The sequence below is a fragment of the Microcebus murinus genome, chromosome 14, assembly GCF_040939455.1.
Source record: "Microcebus murinus isolate Inina chromosome 14, M.murinus_Inina_mat1.0, whole genome shotgun sequence".
Classification (NCBI taxonomy): Eukaryota; Metazoa; Chordata; class Mammalia; order Primates; family Cheirogaleidae; genus Microcebus; species Microcebus murinus.
The window spans coordinates 55,449,502-55,465,905 of record NC_134117.1 but is presented as its reverse complement, the minus strand read 5'-3'; the positions used below and the strand labels follow the sequence as shown (position 1 = coordinate 55,465,905).

At 40.5% G+C, this 16,404-nt stretch overlaps 1 protein-coding gene and 1 non-coding gene across 4 annotated transcripts in view; both read right to left on the bottom strand.

Moving 5' to 3' along the window:
* Positions 1-9,971: 9,971 nt before the first annotated feature.
* The window catches only part of DYDC1 (DPY30 domain containing 1), an 18,506-nt gene continuing 12,073 nt past the window's right edge, over positions 9,972-16,404 (bottom strand). For all 3 annotated transcript variants that reach the window (XM_076010095.1, XM_012762505.2, XM_076010096.1), the window contains exons 4-7: positions 15,907-15,999; positions 13,077-13,133; positions 12,222-12,326; positions 9,972-10,051 (exon numbers count right to left, since the gene is read on the bottom strand). In XM_076010095.1, the coding sequence (XP_075866210.1) occupies positions 10,022-10,051; positions 12,222-12,326; positions 13,077-13,133; positions 15,907-15,999 (285 nt within the window). In that variant the 3' untranslated portion in view covers positions 9,972-10,021. The remainder of the gene's footprint in view (positions 10,052-12,221; positions 12,327-13,076; positions 13,134-15,906; positions 16,000-16,404) is intronic.
* On the bottom strand, positions 13,875-13,977 carry LOC142875835 (small nucleolar RNA U13). Its single transcript, XR_012923115.1, has one exon. It is a non-coding gene; the product is annotated as a small nucleolar RNA U13 (small nucleolar RNA).

Below are 16,404 nucleotides of genomic sequence, written 5' to 3'. Positions count from 1 at the left end.
CGGAACACCATCCTCAGCCTCCCACGCCACCACTCAATAACAGTTCATTGGCTTTCTCTGGGAAGCCTTCCCTGACCAAGCTTCCTTGACTGTGACAGCTGCCCTGCCTTGTCAGTACACACTGATTAAAGTCACCCACTCTACACTCCTGCCACCACAGTCCTGGTTTACACCTGCTGGTATGGCTCAATTGTTAATATTCTCCTAGCATCCTCAAAAACACACCAGTCTGGACAATAAATTACCTGGTCACTCTAACAATGACTATTAAATGCTTGTCTAATTGTCTGTTCCCTGCCCTACAATGTATAAGACTGCCTTATTCACAACACCATTGGGCACAGTGCCTGGCACACAGAGGACATGATATGTTTGTTAAGGAAACAAATGTACTTATATACCATAAAAGCATGCACTGTCATTAGGATATTTATTTGGTCCTAGGGTTTGCTACTGAGAAATAAAATGGTAACTCCCCCACCACCCAGAATTTTAAGATTAAATATTTCACACATGATTTTAAGAACACATTTTGGGCGAGTTTTGCAAGTTTCAGGGCCTAAATTTTAGATATAGATATGCCAGTGACACACGTCACAAAAAAGCAGACTATCAGTTAGGAATATGGTCAGCAACCAGGGAACTGGGTCAGCAAGAGGCTCATTTGTCAACCAACCCTGGTCTCATTTTCCCTAGGCTTTACTTAAGTCTTTAAAAAAATCGGATTTTTATAAAACTTTTGATACTTACATAAGGTAAAACTGGCTCATCACGTTCTTCCACTCTGTTCAAATTAGGTGCTCCATATTCATCATTATTTTCAGCCAGTGTTTTGCTTGAGTCTTGTGTTTCCACCTACAATCATAAAATCCATTTTCAGAAAACGGAGCAAGATGGCGGAGGAGAAACACTCCCAGACAGAGTGTCTCTGCAGAAAGGACAGATTCTAGGAGAAATTAGAAGAAAAAAGCAAGCAAGCAAGCATACATCAGACGAGTCGGAAGAAGGGGTACCAGAGACTACGGGAGACTCCACGGGAGTAAGTTGCAGAGGAGACTGGAAGCGGAGACCTCCCGAGTAGCCTGGTCACCAGCAGCAGGGGTAGGTGGAGCAGTTAACTTCCCCCGCCCTTGCATCTCGGACTGCTGGTGGGCTCCCCAGCGGGTGGAGAGACCTGTGGACACCAGACCAGAGACACCACTGCCAGTGAACAGTAAGCCTGTTGTGGACGAGGCACCAGGCTCCCAACTCCCTTGGGGCACCTCCGTGTGCACATACCTGAGCTGCATGGCAGGCGCCATATTGCTACACTCTCCCCTCTCCCGTCCTATGCCTAGCTGCCAAGAGAGACAATATAGCCGCCAGCCGGAGGCATCTCAAGGGAACGGGACCTTCCCTTTTGGGGCCCTACAGCTGACTGAGGGTTACTCAGATGGGGAGCTCCCTTCCCGCCAGCCCTCCCAGTGCTGCCAGCCCAGTGATTCCAAGAGAATGGGGCAGACGCTGAGGTTGAGAAACATCAATGCAGCGTGGGTTCCCCATGGGTGAATTAGGACTGGCAATTCCCTCCCTGGTGGGGTCAGGGATTGAACTCCGGGACCCAGAGGTCAGACTTGCAGACCAGATCCTGTGCACCTGGGTCTCTCATTGCCAGGGGCACAGAAGGGATATCCCGAACAGCCTACTAAGGTGTGTGTGCTTTCAGGGGCAGATCAGTGTGCTTGAGGGCAACCCTCCTCCCAAAGGGTGCCATGTGCCCAGCCCAGGCAGTAATACTGCGCAGGGAACCTCCCGACCTACATCACAGCCTGGCCTGCTGGCAGAGGACCAGGAGAAGCGGTGGAGTTAGAGAAGATGGAAAGGAGAGAGGCCTGTTCCAGACTAAGGGTCTCAGACAGCCCCACCCCCACATGCAGACTTTATGACTGAGTGGGGCCACTCCAGCCCCTCCCTGACAGCTTTTCCTGGAAGCAGAGAACAGAATTTTGACCCCTGCTAATAGCATTGGTGGTGCCCAAGGGCAGGCTTACCCAACCCAGCTCTGCCCAGACTCACTCCCAGACCAGCCCTCATTGAGGTGGAGAATAAGGACACACCTTGAAGTCCCAGGGCCCCACCCACCACCTGAGGCGGTACAGTGCCTCTCCAGAGGAACAAGAACTGGATACAAGACCCTAAAACAACAGTGTAGCCTGTTCCTCCCAGCAAGTGCCACCTACTGACAGGGAGGAGATTCTGCACACCATTTTCACGGTACCTACTGACTCATGATACAGGGTGTGGTCGAATCTCACCCACAAACACCACCTACTGTCTCAGAGACTAAACAGGGTACGTCATTATCCAAACAAAAACCTAAAGGCAAGAAGCAACAACTGATCTAGATGGGAAGAAATCAGCGAAGGAACTCTGGAAATATGAAGAACCAAACAGAAAGCACACCCCCAAAGAGGAGCACCAGCCCCTTAGAAATGGGCACCAATCAAAATCAGACCACTAAAATGACAGAAGAATTTCAAATGTGGATCGTAAGAAAATTCAATGACTTGCAAGAACAACTTGATAACCAACACAAAGAAAATGCAAAAAGACTCCAGGACCTGGAACAAAAATTCACTAAAGAATTTGAAACACTGAAGAAAAATCTAACCAAACTCCTGGAAATGAAAAATCAATTCAGAGAACTACAAAACACAGTGGAAAGCCTCAAGAACAGGGTAGATCAAACAGAAGAAAGAATCTCAGAGATTGAAGATAACACTTTCCAATTAAATAAATCAGTCACAGAGATAGAGCAGAGAAATAAGAGAAAAGAGCAAAGCCTACAAGAGATGTGGGATTATGTGAAGAAACCTAATGTGAGGGTCATAGGGTTACCAGAAGGGGAAGAAGACAACACTCAAGGGTTGTACAAGCTATTTGAAGATATAATAGAGGAAAATTTCCCAGGACTTGCTAAAAATCTCCAGATACAAGTTCAAGAAGCTCAAAGGACCCCTGGGAGACTCAATGCAAACAGGAAGATGTCACAACATGCAGTCATCAGACTGACCAAAATATCAACTAAAGAGGCCGTTCTACAAGCTGTAAGATGAAAGAAGCAAGTAACATACAAAGGGAAGTCAATCCAAATAATGCCAGACTGCTCTACTGAACATTTGCAAGCAAGAAGAGACTGGGGCCCCATTCTCGCTCTTCTGAAACAGAACAATGCCCAGCCTAGAATCTTATTCCCTGAAAAACTAAGTTTTGTATATGAAGGAGAAATCAAGACATTCTCAGATAAGCAAAGACTGAGGGAATTCACCAAGACAAGACTGGCCCTTCAAGAAGTACTCAAAACAGTTTTACCCACGGATCAGCACAATAAACACTCATGAATGTATATCTACTCATAAGCTAAAGATCAAAGCCCCAATACCACAATGGCTCAAGAGAGAAAACAAAGCAACAAAGTTCAACCCAACATAATGAACAGAAATCTGCCCCACCTATCAGTTATCTCAATAAATGTGAATGGCTTGAACTCCCTACTCAAGAGACATTGGCTAGCCAAATGTATAAAAAAAATACAAGCCAAGTATCTGCTGCCTTCAGGAAACATATCTAACCTGCAAGGATGCAGTTAGACTAAAGGTAAAAGGATGGAGAACAATATTTCAAGCAAACGGAAGCCAAAAGAAAGCTGGTGTGGTGGTGCTGATTACAGATACCTTAGTTTTTAAATCAAAAAGTAATAAAAGATAAAGAAGGTCACTATATAATGGTGAAGGGTACAGTTCAACAAGAAGATATAACAATTCTAAATATATATGCACCCAACCTTGGTGCACCCAGATTCATAAAGCAAACTCTACTTGATCTAAACAAATGGATAAACAACACCACCATAATAGTCAGAGACTTTAACAACCCACTGACAGCACAGGACAGACCCCCCCAAATAGTAATTCAACAAAGAAATAATGGACTTAAACAGAACTCTAGAACAAATGGACCTGACTGACATTCTACCCCCAAACCACGGAATATACATTCTTCTCATCAGCTCATGGGTCATTCTCTAAGGTTGACCATATCCTAGGACACAAAGCATGTCTCAAACAATTTAAAAAAATAGAAATTATACCATGTATCTTTTCAGACCACAATGGAAAAAATGTAGAAATCAATCCTAACAGGAGTTCTCGTTTCTACACAAAGTCATGGAAACTAAACAACCTTCTGCTGAATGATCACTTCATAAAATGAGCTAACTAAGATGGAAATCAAAAGATTCTTTGAACTAAATGGCAAAGGAGACATAAGTTACCAAAACCTGTGGGAGACAGCTAAAGCAGTCCTAAGAGGAAAGTTTATTTCCATAAATGCCTATATCCAAAAGTCGAAAAGATTACAAAGAGACAACCTAATGAATCATCTCAAAGAGCTGGAAAAGGAAGAACAGCCCAACCTCAAACCCAGCAGAAGAAGTGAAATCATTAAGATCAAATCAGAACTAAATGGAATTGACAACAAGGAAACCATACGGAAGATTAATATAATAAAAAGTTGGTTCTTTGAAAAAATAAACAAAATTGACACACCTTTGGCTAGACTAATGAAAAGCAAGAAAGAAAAAGCTCTAATAAGCTCCATCAGGAAAATAAAGGAGAAATTACAACTGATGCCCTGGAGATACAAGATATAATTTATGAATACTACAAAAACCTCTATGTACACAAACTGGAAAATGTGGAGGAAATGGACAATTTCTTAGAAACACACAGCCTCCCTAGGCTCAACCAGGAAGAAACAGAATTCCTGAACAGACCAATATCAAGTACTGAAATTGAAACAGCAATCAAAAACCTTCCTAAAAAGAAAAGTCCTGGACCAGATGGTTTCACACCTGAATTTTACCACACCTACAAAGAAGAACTGGTGCCTATCCTGCAGAAATTGTTTCACAACATTGAGAAGGATGGAATCCTCCCCAACACATTTTACGAAGTGAACATAATCCTGATACCAAAACCAGGAAAGGATGCAACAATACAGACCAATATCCCTTATGAATATAGATGCAAAAATTCTCAACAAAATCCTAGCCAATCGAATCCAGGTTCTTGCCAAGAAAATAATCCATCACAACCAAGTGGGCTTCATCCCAGGGATGCAGGGATGGTTCAACATATGCAAATCTATAAATGTAATTCACCATATAAACAGAAGCAAAAATAAAGACCATATGATCCTCTCAATAGACACAGAAAAAGCATTTGACAGAATTCAACACCCTTTTATGATAAGAATGCTCAACAAAATAGGCATAGATGGGGCTTACCTAAAAGTGATACAAGCCATATATGACAAACCCACAGCCAATATCATACTGAATGGGGAAAAATTGAAAGCATTCCCACTTAGAACTGGAACAATACAAGGTTGCCCACTATCTCCACTTCTATTCAACATAGTGCTGGAATTCTTGATACAGCAATCAGACAAGAGAGCTGTATTAAGGGCATCCAAATGGGAGCAGAAGAGATCAAATTCTCACTCTTTGCTGATGACATGATATTATACCTAGAAAACTCCAAGGATTCAACCAAGAGACTCCTTGAACTGATAAATTAATTTGGTAAAGTCTCAGGATACAAAATCAATACACAGAAATCAGAGGCATTCATATACGCCAACAACAGTACAAGTGAGAACCAAATCAAAGACTCAATTCCCTTCAAAATAGCAACAAAGAAAATAAAGTACCTAGGAATATATTTAACTAAGGAGGTAAAAGACCTCTACAGGGAGAACTATGAAACACTGAAGAAAGAAACAGCAGACAACGTAAACAGGTAGAAGAATATACCATGCTCATGGGTTGGCAGAATCAACATTGTTAAAATGTCTATACTACCCAAAGTGACCTACAGAGTCAATGCAATCTCTATTAAAATACCATCATCATTTTTCACAGATATAGAAAAAATAGTTTTACGCTTCGTATGGAACCAGAGGAGACCCCGGATAGCAAAATTAATCCTAGGCAATACAAACAAAATAGGAGGTATCAATTACCAGATTTCAAACTATACTACAACGCTATAGTAATTAAAACAGCTTGAGAACGGCACAAGAACAGGGACATTGACCAGTGGAACAGAACAGAGAACCCAGATATAAAACCATCCTCATATAGCCAACTAATCTTAGAACGACAAAGCAGACAAAAACATACACTGGGAAAAAGAATCCTTATTCAATAAATGGTGCTGGGAAAACTGGATAGCCACATGTAGAAGACTGAAACAACACCCACACCTTTCACCTCTCACAAAACTCAACTCATGCTGGGTAACAGACTTGAACATTAGGTGTGAAACTATTAGAATTATAGAGGAAAACCTTGGAAATACCCTTCTAGACATTGGCCTAGGCAAAGAATTTATGAAGAAGACCCCAAAGGCAATCACAGCAGTGACAAAAATAAATAAATGGGACCTGATCAAATTAAAAAGCTTCTACACAGCCAGAGAAACTGTCAAGAGCACAAACAGACAACCCACAGAATAGGAGAAAATTTTTGCAAGCTATACATCCAATAAAGGGCTGATAATTAGAATCTATTTAGAACTCAGGAAAATCAGCAAGAAAAAATCAAATAACCCTATCAAAAAATGGGCAAAGGACACGAACAGAAACTTCTCAAAAGAAGACAGAATAATGGCCAACAAACATATGAAAAAATGCTCAACATCTCTAATCCTCAGAGAAATGCAAATCAAAACTACAATGAGATATCACTTAACTCCAGTGAGAATGGCCTTTATCAAAAAGTCCCCAAACAATAAATGTTGGCGGGGATGCAAACAGCTAGGAACTCTCCTACACTGCTGGTGAGACTGCAAACTGGTTCAGCCTCTGTGGAAAGCAATATGGAGATACCTTAAAGCGATACAAGTAGATCTACCATTTGATCCAGCAATTCCACTACTCGGCATCTACCCAAAAGATCAAAAGTCACTTTATGAAAAAGACACCTGCACTCGATTATTTATAGCAGCACAGTTCACAATCACAAAGTTGTGGAAACAACCCAGGTGACCATCAATACATGAGTGGATTAATAAAATGTGGTATATGTATACCATGGAGTACTATTCAGCTTTAAGAAACAATGGTGATATATAGTATCTCTAATATATTCCTGGATAGAGATGGAACCCATCCTACTAAGTGAAGTATCTCAAGAATGGAAAAACCAGCACCACATGTACTCACCAGAAAATTGGTATTAACGGATCAACACCTAAGTGGACATATAGGAATAACATTTATCGGGTGTCAGGCACATGGGAGGGGGAAAAGGGGATGGGTATATACAAACATAATGAGTGAGATATCCAACCTTCTGGGGATGGTGACGCTTGAAGCTCTGACTTCAGGGGGTAGGGGGGCATGGGCAATATACGTAATCTTAACATTTGTCCCCATAGGATGCTGAAACTTTTAAAAATGGAAAATAAATAGAAAATTATTTTAAAAGTAAAAGTGTAATATTTGCTAAACCTGGATGGGGATAAAAGACATCACTAATATTTCGTGTACTCTTCTGGATATCTGAACTACTTTACAATATTTTTAAATTTAAAAGTTGTTCCTTATACTTGGGAATATTAAAAAACCTTATTTCTATATATAAAGAAATCTTTCAAAATCACTGCAAGAGTCTTCTAAAAACTGATTCTTTGTGACATCTAGTGGTAGCAGAAATAGTTATAATTTCATACCTCAAAGAGCTACACGTAGCCATTTGATCCAGCAATCCCATTACTGGGCATCTACTCAAAGGAAAAAAAGACATTCTATAAAAAAGACATCTGCACTTGAATGTTTATAGCAGCACAATTTACAATTGCAAAGATGTGGAAACAACCCAAGTGCCCGCTAATACATGAGTGGATTAATAAAATGTGGTATATGTGTACCATGGAGTTCCACTCAGCCACAAAAAACAATCGTGATCTGGCACCTCTGGCATTATCCTGGATAGAGCTGGAGCCCATTCTACTAAGTGAAGTATCACAAGAATGGAAAAACAAGCACCACATGTACTCACCATGTGCATATATAGTAGTAAGATTCACTGGGTGTCAGGCAGGTGGAGGGGGAAGGAGGGGATGGGTATATTCACACCTAATGGGTGTGGTGCACACCGTCTGTGGGATGGACATGCTTGAAGCTCTGACTCAGGTGGGGCAAAGGCAATATATGCAACCTAAACATTTATACCCCCATAATATGCTGAAATAAAACATAAAACAAGAAAAAGATACATGATTAGAAATAAACTTGATTCAATGCATTAATATCTGAATACTTGGTTTAATTTCATTTTCAAACAAAATTAATTTTCAAAAGCTTATGTTTTTGTTGTTTATTTGCTGTTCACAATGGCCTATACCTAAATATTTTTAATGAGGATGACACTTCAGAGTAAGTTCATTATCTTGTATACATTAATTATGTGGCTCAGCTGCAAGCCTCCTGAAAAATACATTAATTGTGCCAGTTCTAGTGTCCCCAAAACAGGCAGCCTCCTGCTCTCCCACTCTCTGGGGCACTGAGAGCAACCAGAAGAAGCTCTGACCTTCTCCTTTACACCCCACTACACACCAGCTGGCTGGCTGGCCCTCCATTGTGGGTTGCTATTACAGAATACCACAGACTAGGTAATCTATAAAGAAAATAAATTTATTTCTTACAGTTCTAGAGGCTAGGAAGTCCAAGGTCGAGGGGCCGCATCTGGTGAGAGGCTTCCTGTGGCATCATCCCATGGCGGAAGGTGGAAGAGCGAGAGAGCAAGAGCGGGCCCAACTTCCTTTACCACAAGCCCACTCTCACGCTAACTAACCCACTTAATCCACTCGTGTGAGCACAGCCCTCATGACCTGATCACCTCTTTAAGGCCCCACCTCCCAACACTGTTGCATTGGGGATTAAGTTTCCAACACACGAACTTTGGGGGACGCATTCAACCATAGCACCATTTTAGCAACTGGGCTATTCTGTTCTCACTGCCTCAGGAAAAGTATATTATAAACAAACACAAAATCTAAAAAGACAGGCGTCTGCTTCTGGCATTTGTGCTTTCATACAGGTGCCTTTAAGAACAGAAAGGACACATACCATAGACTTAGATTCAGAAGAATTTTGTAAAGGAAGCAAGGTTCTCCCACCAATCCAAGGATACATTAAAACATCAAAGGGACCAAGAGTGTGTGGCCTGTAGCCAGTGAGATCTTCCCTTTAACAGCTGCCCAAGTATTTGACCTCCCTCATTGTTCTGGAAAGCACCCCGTTTCTTCACACCCCAAAACTTTGTTTGGTCCCATTTGATTCACTCTATGTGGAAACATCCTACAATATGCCGGGTTTTGATAGACCCCTAAGAGGAAGGGGGGTCACTGGTGACCCAGTTGGGCAGAGAGGGAGGAAGGGGAAGCCTCCACATCTGTTCCTGGGTGTGGATGAACAAACTAAGCAGGAGAGTGAGCTCCTTCCCCTTCCAAGCCCCACCACCTAAGTGTAGATTAAGTGGCTCTACAAAGCATCACCTCCCAGCAAATTGGGGAAAGTTTGCAGTTCACTCCCAGGAAGAGACGCCATGTATAGAGCATGCTGAATACTCCTGAGCCCTGCACAGTGGTGGCCTTGTCCACAGACAGCAACTTGCCTCTCAGGCCATCTTGCTCACACACAGATGCACACGCTATGTCAGCTTGTCTCCCTTTGCCCCTTTTGGTTGTTTCAGCAAACTCTCCCATTTTCCCAATGGAAACATACACATAACCAGTTGCACTAGGGGATACAATACTACATGTTAAGGCTACCCTTCAAGCCTATGTGTAAAGCCCACTTCAGAGGAAAAAAAGAAGTAGAGTTCAAGTTTGGAGGAAAAACATACGAACTAGGGACCTCACAAATTGAAACTTGAAACAAGCATAAGAATTTATTGCTGTTAGGTTGGTTGTTCCTACATATCTTGACCAATGTTTAATGCAACCTAAAAGCAAAATAAAAAGTAAATTTGCTTTAATACAATTAGAACTGCCAAAAAGGACAAGCCAAAGAAAACAGAGTTTAGGTAATTTCTTTGTGACTATGGGAATGAAGCCAAGAGTTTCAGACAATTTCAAATAATATTAAAGTAGAATGTGATCATAAATTATGCTTTCAAGGTAGTTATTATTCCATCCCTTCTTCTATTTCTCTTGCTATGCTTTCTCATTCTTCTTAGATTCTCTTCCTGTGGCCACCCCTTAAACATTGGGATCTCTAATGGTTTCTCCCTGAGCCCCCAGGCCTGCACACACTGCACACTCTCCTAGGTATTGACTCACTCCCCTTGTATCATCTATCACATATGGCCATGACTGTTGAATTTATATCTCCTGTCTGGGCTCCCTTCCTGTCCTCTAGGCCCACAGCATACGTCAACTGGTCTTGGCCATTTTCACCTGCATATCTCAGAGCTCCCACAAAGGCAACATCTTTGCAACTGAACCCATCATTTTCAAAAAACTACTTCCTCTTCTAATGTTCATCAACTTATCACATGGTAACACTCATAGCTCATTTGCTGAGGGAAGGAATTTGGGATCTCTCCTGACCCCTTCTCCCTTATCCTGTGAGCCGATCTCAAATCCACTCAGTTCTCTCTGTCTCTGCTTGTCAAACCCTGGTTGTCTTGCAAGTGGATGACCACAACCACCATCTAAGTGGATTCCCTTTTCCATTCCTGCCCCTCTCCAATTCTATCTCCACCTTATAAAAACACAGATCAAATCCTTAAATCCATTCAATAACTACCAAGGCACTTAAGTCCAAAATCCCTAGCAACACATGGACCCAGCATGACCTGGCCTTTCTCCACCTCTCCAGCTATAAATCACACCTTTCTCCTGACTCCATGCAACCCAGCCACAATTTTGACTATTTCAGTCCCTTGAAAACATCTTGCTCTCTCCTTCCTCTGGGCTCATCTCGGGCTAATCTCGAGCTTCACTTCTTCTAGAAGATTCATCCAGACTAGATCAGGTCTCCCTCTCTGTCCCTCAGAGCACCTATCCCACTGGCCCATGCCCTCAGTGATTTTGCACTGTGACACATCATAGCAGACATTTAATAAAAATGTATTCACAGCAGACTAGCACCAAGTCCACCCAGCTCCATGTTCTGAACAGCTCTTGAAAACACCACTAGCTGCAGGCTGTCTATGTCTTGTTTCTCTACATTACTACCATGGCCTCCTAATTGGTCTCAGACCAACTTGTCCTCTCTCTTCGCCTGCCAGATGGTCTTTCTAACATGCAGTTCTGAACATATCAGCCCCCTAAACAGGAATTGCAAGTCCTTACTTGGTCTGGTCCCTGCTTTCTCCCGGCCTCATCCCACAACCCTCCCTGCTTCACTCCCTCCAGAACACCTCCTCTCTGCTCTCTGCCCGGAACACCATCCTCAGCCTCCCACGCCACCACTCAGTAACAGGTCACTGACTTTCTCTGGGAAGCCTTGACTGTGCCAGCTGCCCTGCCTTGTCAGTGCACACTGACTAAAGTCACCCACTCTACACTCCTGCCACCACAGTCCTGGTTTACACCTGCTGGTATGGCTCAATTGTTAATATTCTCCTAGCATCCTCAAAAACACACCAGTCTGGACAATAAATTACCTGGTCACTCTAACAATGACTATTAAATGCTTGTCTAATTGTCTGTTCCCTGCCCTACAATGTATAAGACTGCCTTATTCACAACACCATTGGGCACAGTGCCTGGCACACAGAGGACATGATATGTTTGTTAAGGAAACAAATGTACTTATATACTATAAAAGCATGCACTGTCATTAGGATATTTATTTGGTCCTAGGGTTTGCTACTGAGAAATGAAATGGTAGCTCCCCCCGTCCAAATTTAAAGATTATATATTTCACACATGATTTTAAGAACACATTTTGGGCGAGTTTTGCAAGTTTCAGGGCCTAAATTTTAGATACAGATATGCCAGTGACACATGTCACAAAAAAGCAGACTGTCAGTTAGGAATATGGTCAGCAACCAGGGAACTGGTTCAGCAAGAGGCTCATTTGTCACACATCCTTGGCCTCATTTTCCCTAGGCTTTACCTAAGTCTTTAAAAAATCTGATTTTTACAAAACCTTTTGATACTTACATCAGATAACACTGGCTCATCAAGTTCTTCCACTCTGCTCAAGTTAGGTGCTCCATATCGATCACTGATTTCAGCCAGTGTTTTGCTTGAGTCTTGTATTGCCTCCTACAATCAAAAAATTTATTTTCCCTTTTAAATGCTTTCACAATATTGAGCCAAGCACAGTGGCTCAAACCTGCAACCATACCACTCTGGGAGGATCACTTATGGTCAGGGGTTTGAGACTACGCTAAGCAAGAGTAACACCCTGTCTCTACAAAAAATTAAAAAATTAATTGGCTGTGGTGGTGAATGCCTATAGTTCTAGCTGCATAGGAGGCTGAGGCAGGAGGATCACTTGAGTCCAGGAGTATGAGAGGTTGTAGTGGGCTATGTCGATGTCACTGCACTCTAGCTGGTGAGACTCTCTCAAAAACAAAAATCACCTTCACAATTAATGTATGACTTTTCTTTCAATTTTGTAAAACATTTCTAAATTACATCAAAATGCAGCATTGCTAATTAATGGAATTAACCAATACCTGTTAATGACAAGAGAATTCTAGGAATAAATGCTAAAACTTATAAAAATACGTGCAAAAATTCAAAATACTTATAAGTGATTATATATTGAGTATCTCGCGATATTCTAGTTTTTAAGAATACAAACATAAAATGAATGTCCAATTGTTATTCCCTTTGAGATTTTGCTTCAAAGCACATATTTATGACTTGTTATTATTACTGGAATATATATTTAGACTAGCTGTTTTTATATCCTTATTGAAAATTTAGCTACTAATGCATCAAAATTAAGCTTTACATTCCAGAATACTCATTCATTTCACGTAACAGAGAATGACTTTTTCTTCTCACCTCTGAATGAGAAGCATCTTCACTCTTACCCATATTTTCCATATTCATTTTCATCTCCTTTAATATATAAAAATGAAAAAATATTTAGAATATGCTTCATTTTGATTCCATGTTTAATTTTTAAGCATTTTTATTTTTACATAATGCCATGATCAATTGAAAACAAAAATGCTATCACTCTGTGAGGAGTGATATGAATAAACTTATCACAAAACTGCAGATCACAGCCTTATTTAATACTCTATACTAATAGAAGATACTGTTTTATATGTAAAATTTATAAAACTTTTTAAAAATAAAATGGACTGAAACATTTCAACTGAAGCCAAATTATCAGCAAATGGGAAAAGTGGCAAAATAAAAATTCGAATACATTGTTAGAAGAGGAGATTTTAAAGAGAACTTAGAGTTGAGTTTTGCACATAGTAAGAAAGAATATTTTTGAAGGCACTAATCCGGCCCAAGTCACTACCAAATGCATAAATCTTCTCCGTCGTACCTGAGCACTGCCCTCTACGACACTCTGAACAGTACAGTAGCAATGTCCTGCCCAGAAGGGCAGGCCTCTTTCTGAGTGTGAAGATGTTCCTCTAGCCAAGCCAAGCCTTGGGGCACCCATCTTTTCACTCCAGGGCAGCCGGGTGATCTAACTGATCCTGAGCTGATTTGTCTGGCTGTTGGAAGATTAGTGATCTCGTGATCATACATATGACCACCCTAATTGCAGGGACATATATGGTACTGTTTTCCCAAGACCAGTCCATTATTCTGGTAACTTCTTTTTTTTTTTCACCCCCACGTAAGAAGGGTACTGTGCTGTAAGTTGCAGCAAGGTTTGAGGGCTGCGCATCTCACGCATGCGCGTGAAAAACCAATCCACGCTCAGGAACCACAAAAGGATCACCTGGTAACTTCTTATCCCCATATCCACAGGCTACAGTAGGAACATCAATGTTCTGATAGGATAGATAATGTACCCCAGCCACAAGGATGGATATTTCACACAGACTAAACTGGTCAGAATCCTTCCCCAAGATTTTTTTCTTAACTGAAGCCAAAAAATAGAATCCATGCCTCTTAGATTACCGTAGGAGCCACAGCGCTGCGAGTCTCGGGAGCCATGAAGGACCACGTTTCTCCCCATGTGAGGCGAACCAGCCACTCTGAGAGAGACTGAGACTGACCTCTAGAGGGCAGCAGAGGCGAGAGCCTGGTCGCATCTGATTCTCTTGCTCCCAAAGCTCTGGAAGGCCCAATTGTACCAAGAGTCCTTCACAGCGTACATGTTGAACTCTTTCTTCAAACCAGGATCCTTCAAGTGAATTTCCTTTTGCAAGTGATATCTAAGTTGTGTGTCAGCAGCCACAAGAAGGCCAAGGCAAAAGACATGAATGGACTTATCTCTGAGCAATGGGTGAAGCAGGGGTACTGTGGGCGGGGGACAGGGAGTAAGGGATGATAAGCCAGTGGGAATGTGAATCATTAAAGTCTGTGACTCTGGTCATACAGGCTGATGATGCCGGGAGATAATGAAATAATATGAATGCAACACCCTGGAGCCGCAAAGCAGAGACTGATCCTTCCTATAGACTTCTAAGCATTCAAATATAGCTATCAGGTCATCTAAAAAAAAAAATACTTTAAATTTCCTTATTTTGATCATTGTCTTCTTGACACATGTTCCTGTTTTTCCTTTTCTTTTTCAACTTAGGTAATTGAATTGTTTTAATTTTTATGAATACATAGTAGTTGTACATATTTATGGGGTGCATGTGATATTTTGATAAAAGCATACTGTGTATAATGATCAAGTCAGGGTAATTAAGATATCCATCACCTTAAACATTTACCATTCTCTGTGAATTTTAATGAAAGAGAAAGAAGATTCTTAAATGTGTGTGTCCGTATGTGCATATCCATATGCTCCGGCTACACTCAGACTAAGAAAACATCAACATTTGTACTTTTCAAAACTATGTATAGGGCTTCAATTTATCCTTTAAAATCCTTTTTTAAATTTAATTCACCTTCACACTTTTAAAAATTGCTTTAAATAATGATGCTCTCATCTAAGCATTAATAAACATATTGAACATATTCTGTAAAACCTGCTTGCTTTTAATTTTAATTTTCTTTTTCCAATTTAATGAAATAAATAATGGGAGCATCATTTGAGTAAGAGATATTGGCTATAAACTCAGTCAACCAGATGTTTAGTCTATATGACATATACCTTTTGGATACCAGGGAATACTGGTCAAACTAGAGGCTTCACAGTATATAGACAAAATCGATGAAGATGGGCTTTTTAGAAATAAGTTACTGCATAGTTTATTTTAATGAAACGCATGAAGAATCCAAAAATATGTTTAAAAACATATTTTTAAATGTAAATCATTATTAATACATCTAACATGAAGAGATGTACTATTGTCTCAGAGATCAGAATATCCTCAATATTACAAAGAACTCAAACTTCAACACCAGCGACCATCATTAAGAACACCTAACTTTTGACTAGAATGTTGAGGGTATCACTATTAGAGAACTCTACTGCTCACAAAGAAGTTTCACATACATGATCACACCTGATCATCACAACAATCCAATGAGATATTGTGATAACATTATCCTGCTATCCCTAATTTCCAAACAGGGAAACCAAGAAGGAAAAAGGTTACTAATCTGTTTAAGATACACAGCTAATGTGTAACAGGTCTTTAGATTGATTATGAAGTCTATGATCTTTCTGCCATAATAGCTGGAAGAAACAGGTTGAGGATTCTAAGAAGTTTTAAATAAAATAGACATTTATAAAACTTCAAATTACCTTCTCTAATTGTTCTTGAGCTCTCCGTTGTTCTTCTAGTCTCTGTCTCTCTTTTTCTTGCATTTCCAACTCCATCTGTATTGCCAGCTGTTGCTGAATATTCAGAAATACATGTCATATTATATAGTCAAATTAATTGCAAGATAATTAAGTTTATAACCACCTAATTTAATAAACTTACAAAAATAAATGATCACAGCCACCTAATTCTCTAGGTTTCTGTCAATGCTTCCTAAAGCACAAAATTTTAAAAAGGAAGCTTCCTTAATTGCTAATTGTAGGAAGTATAATTTGTACAAAATCAAGTCATTTTTCTCTGTTCTTCCTGAAGTTAAAAATGAGATTACAGGAATTTTCTCAGACAAAATCTCTTTAAGCATAGATGGGTCTTCATATAGCCAAACGTTGGTTGTAGAACAGTGGGTCAGAAAATCTTAAGAATATTATCTGAAATCATGGATAACCAACAATGTATTTGGTCCCAACTCAATATATATG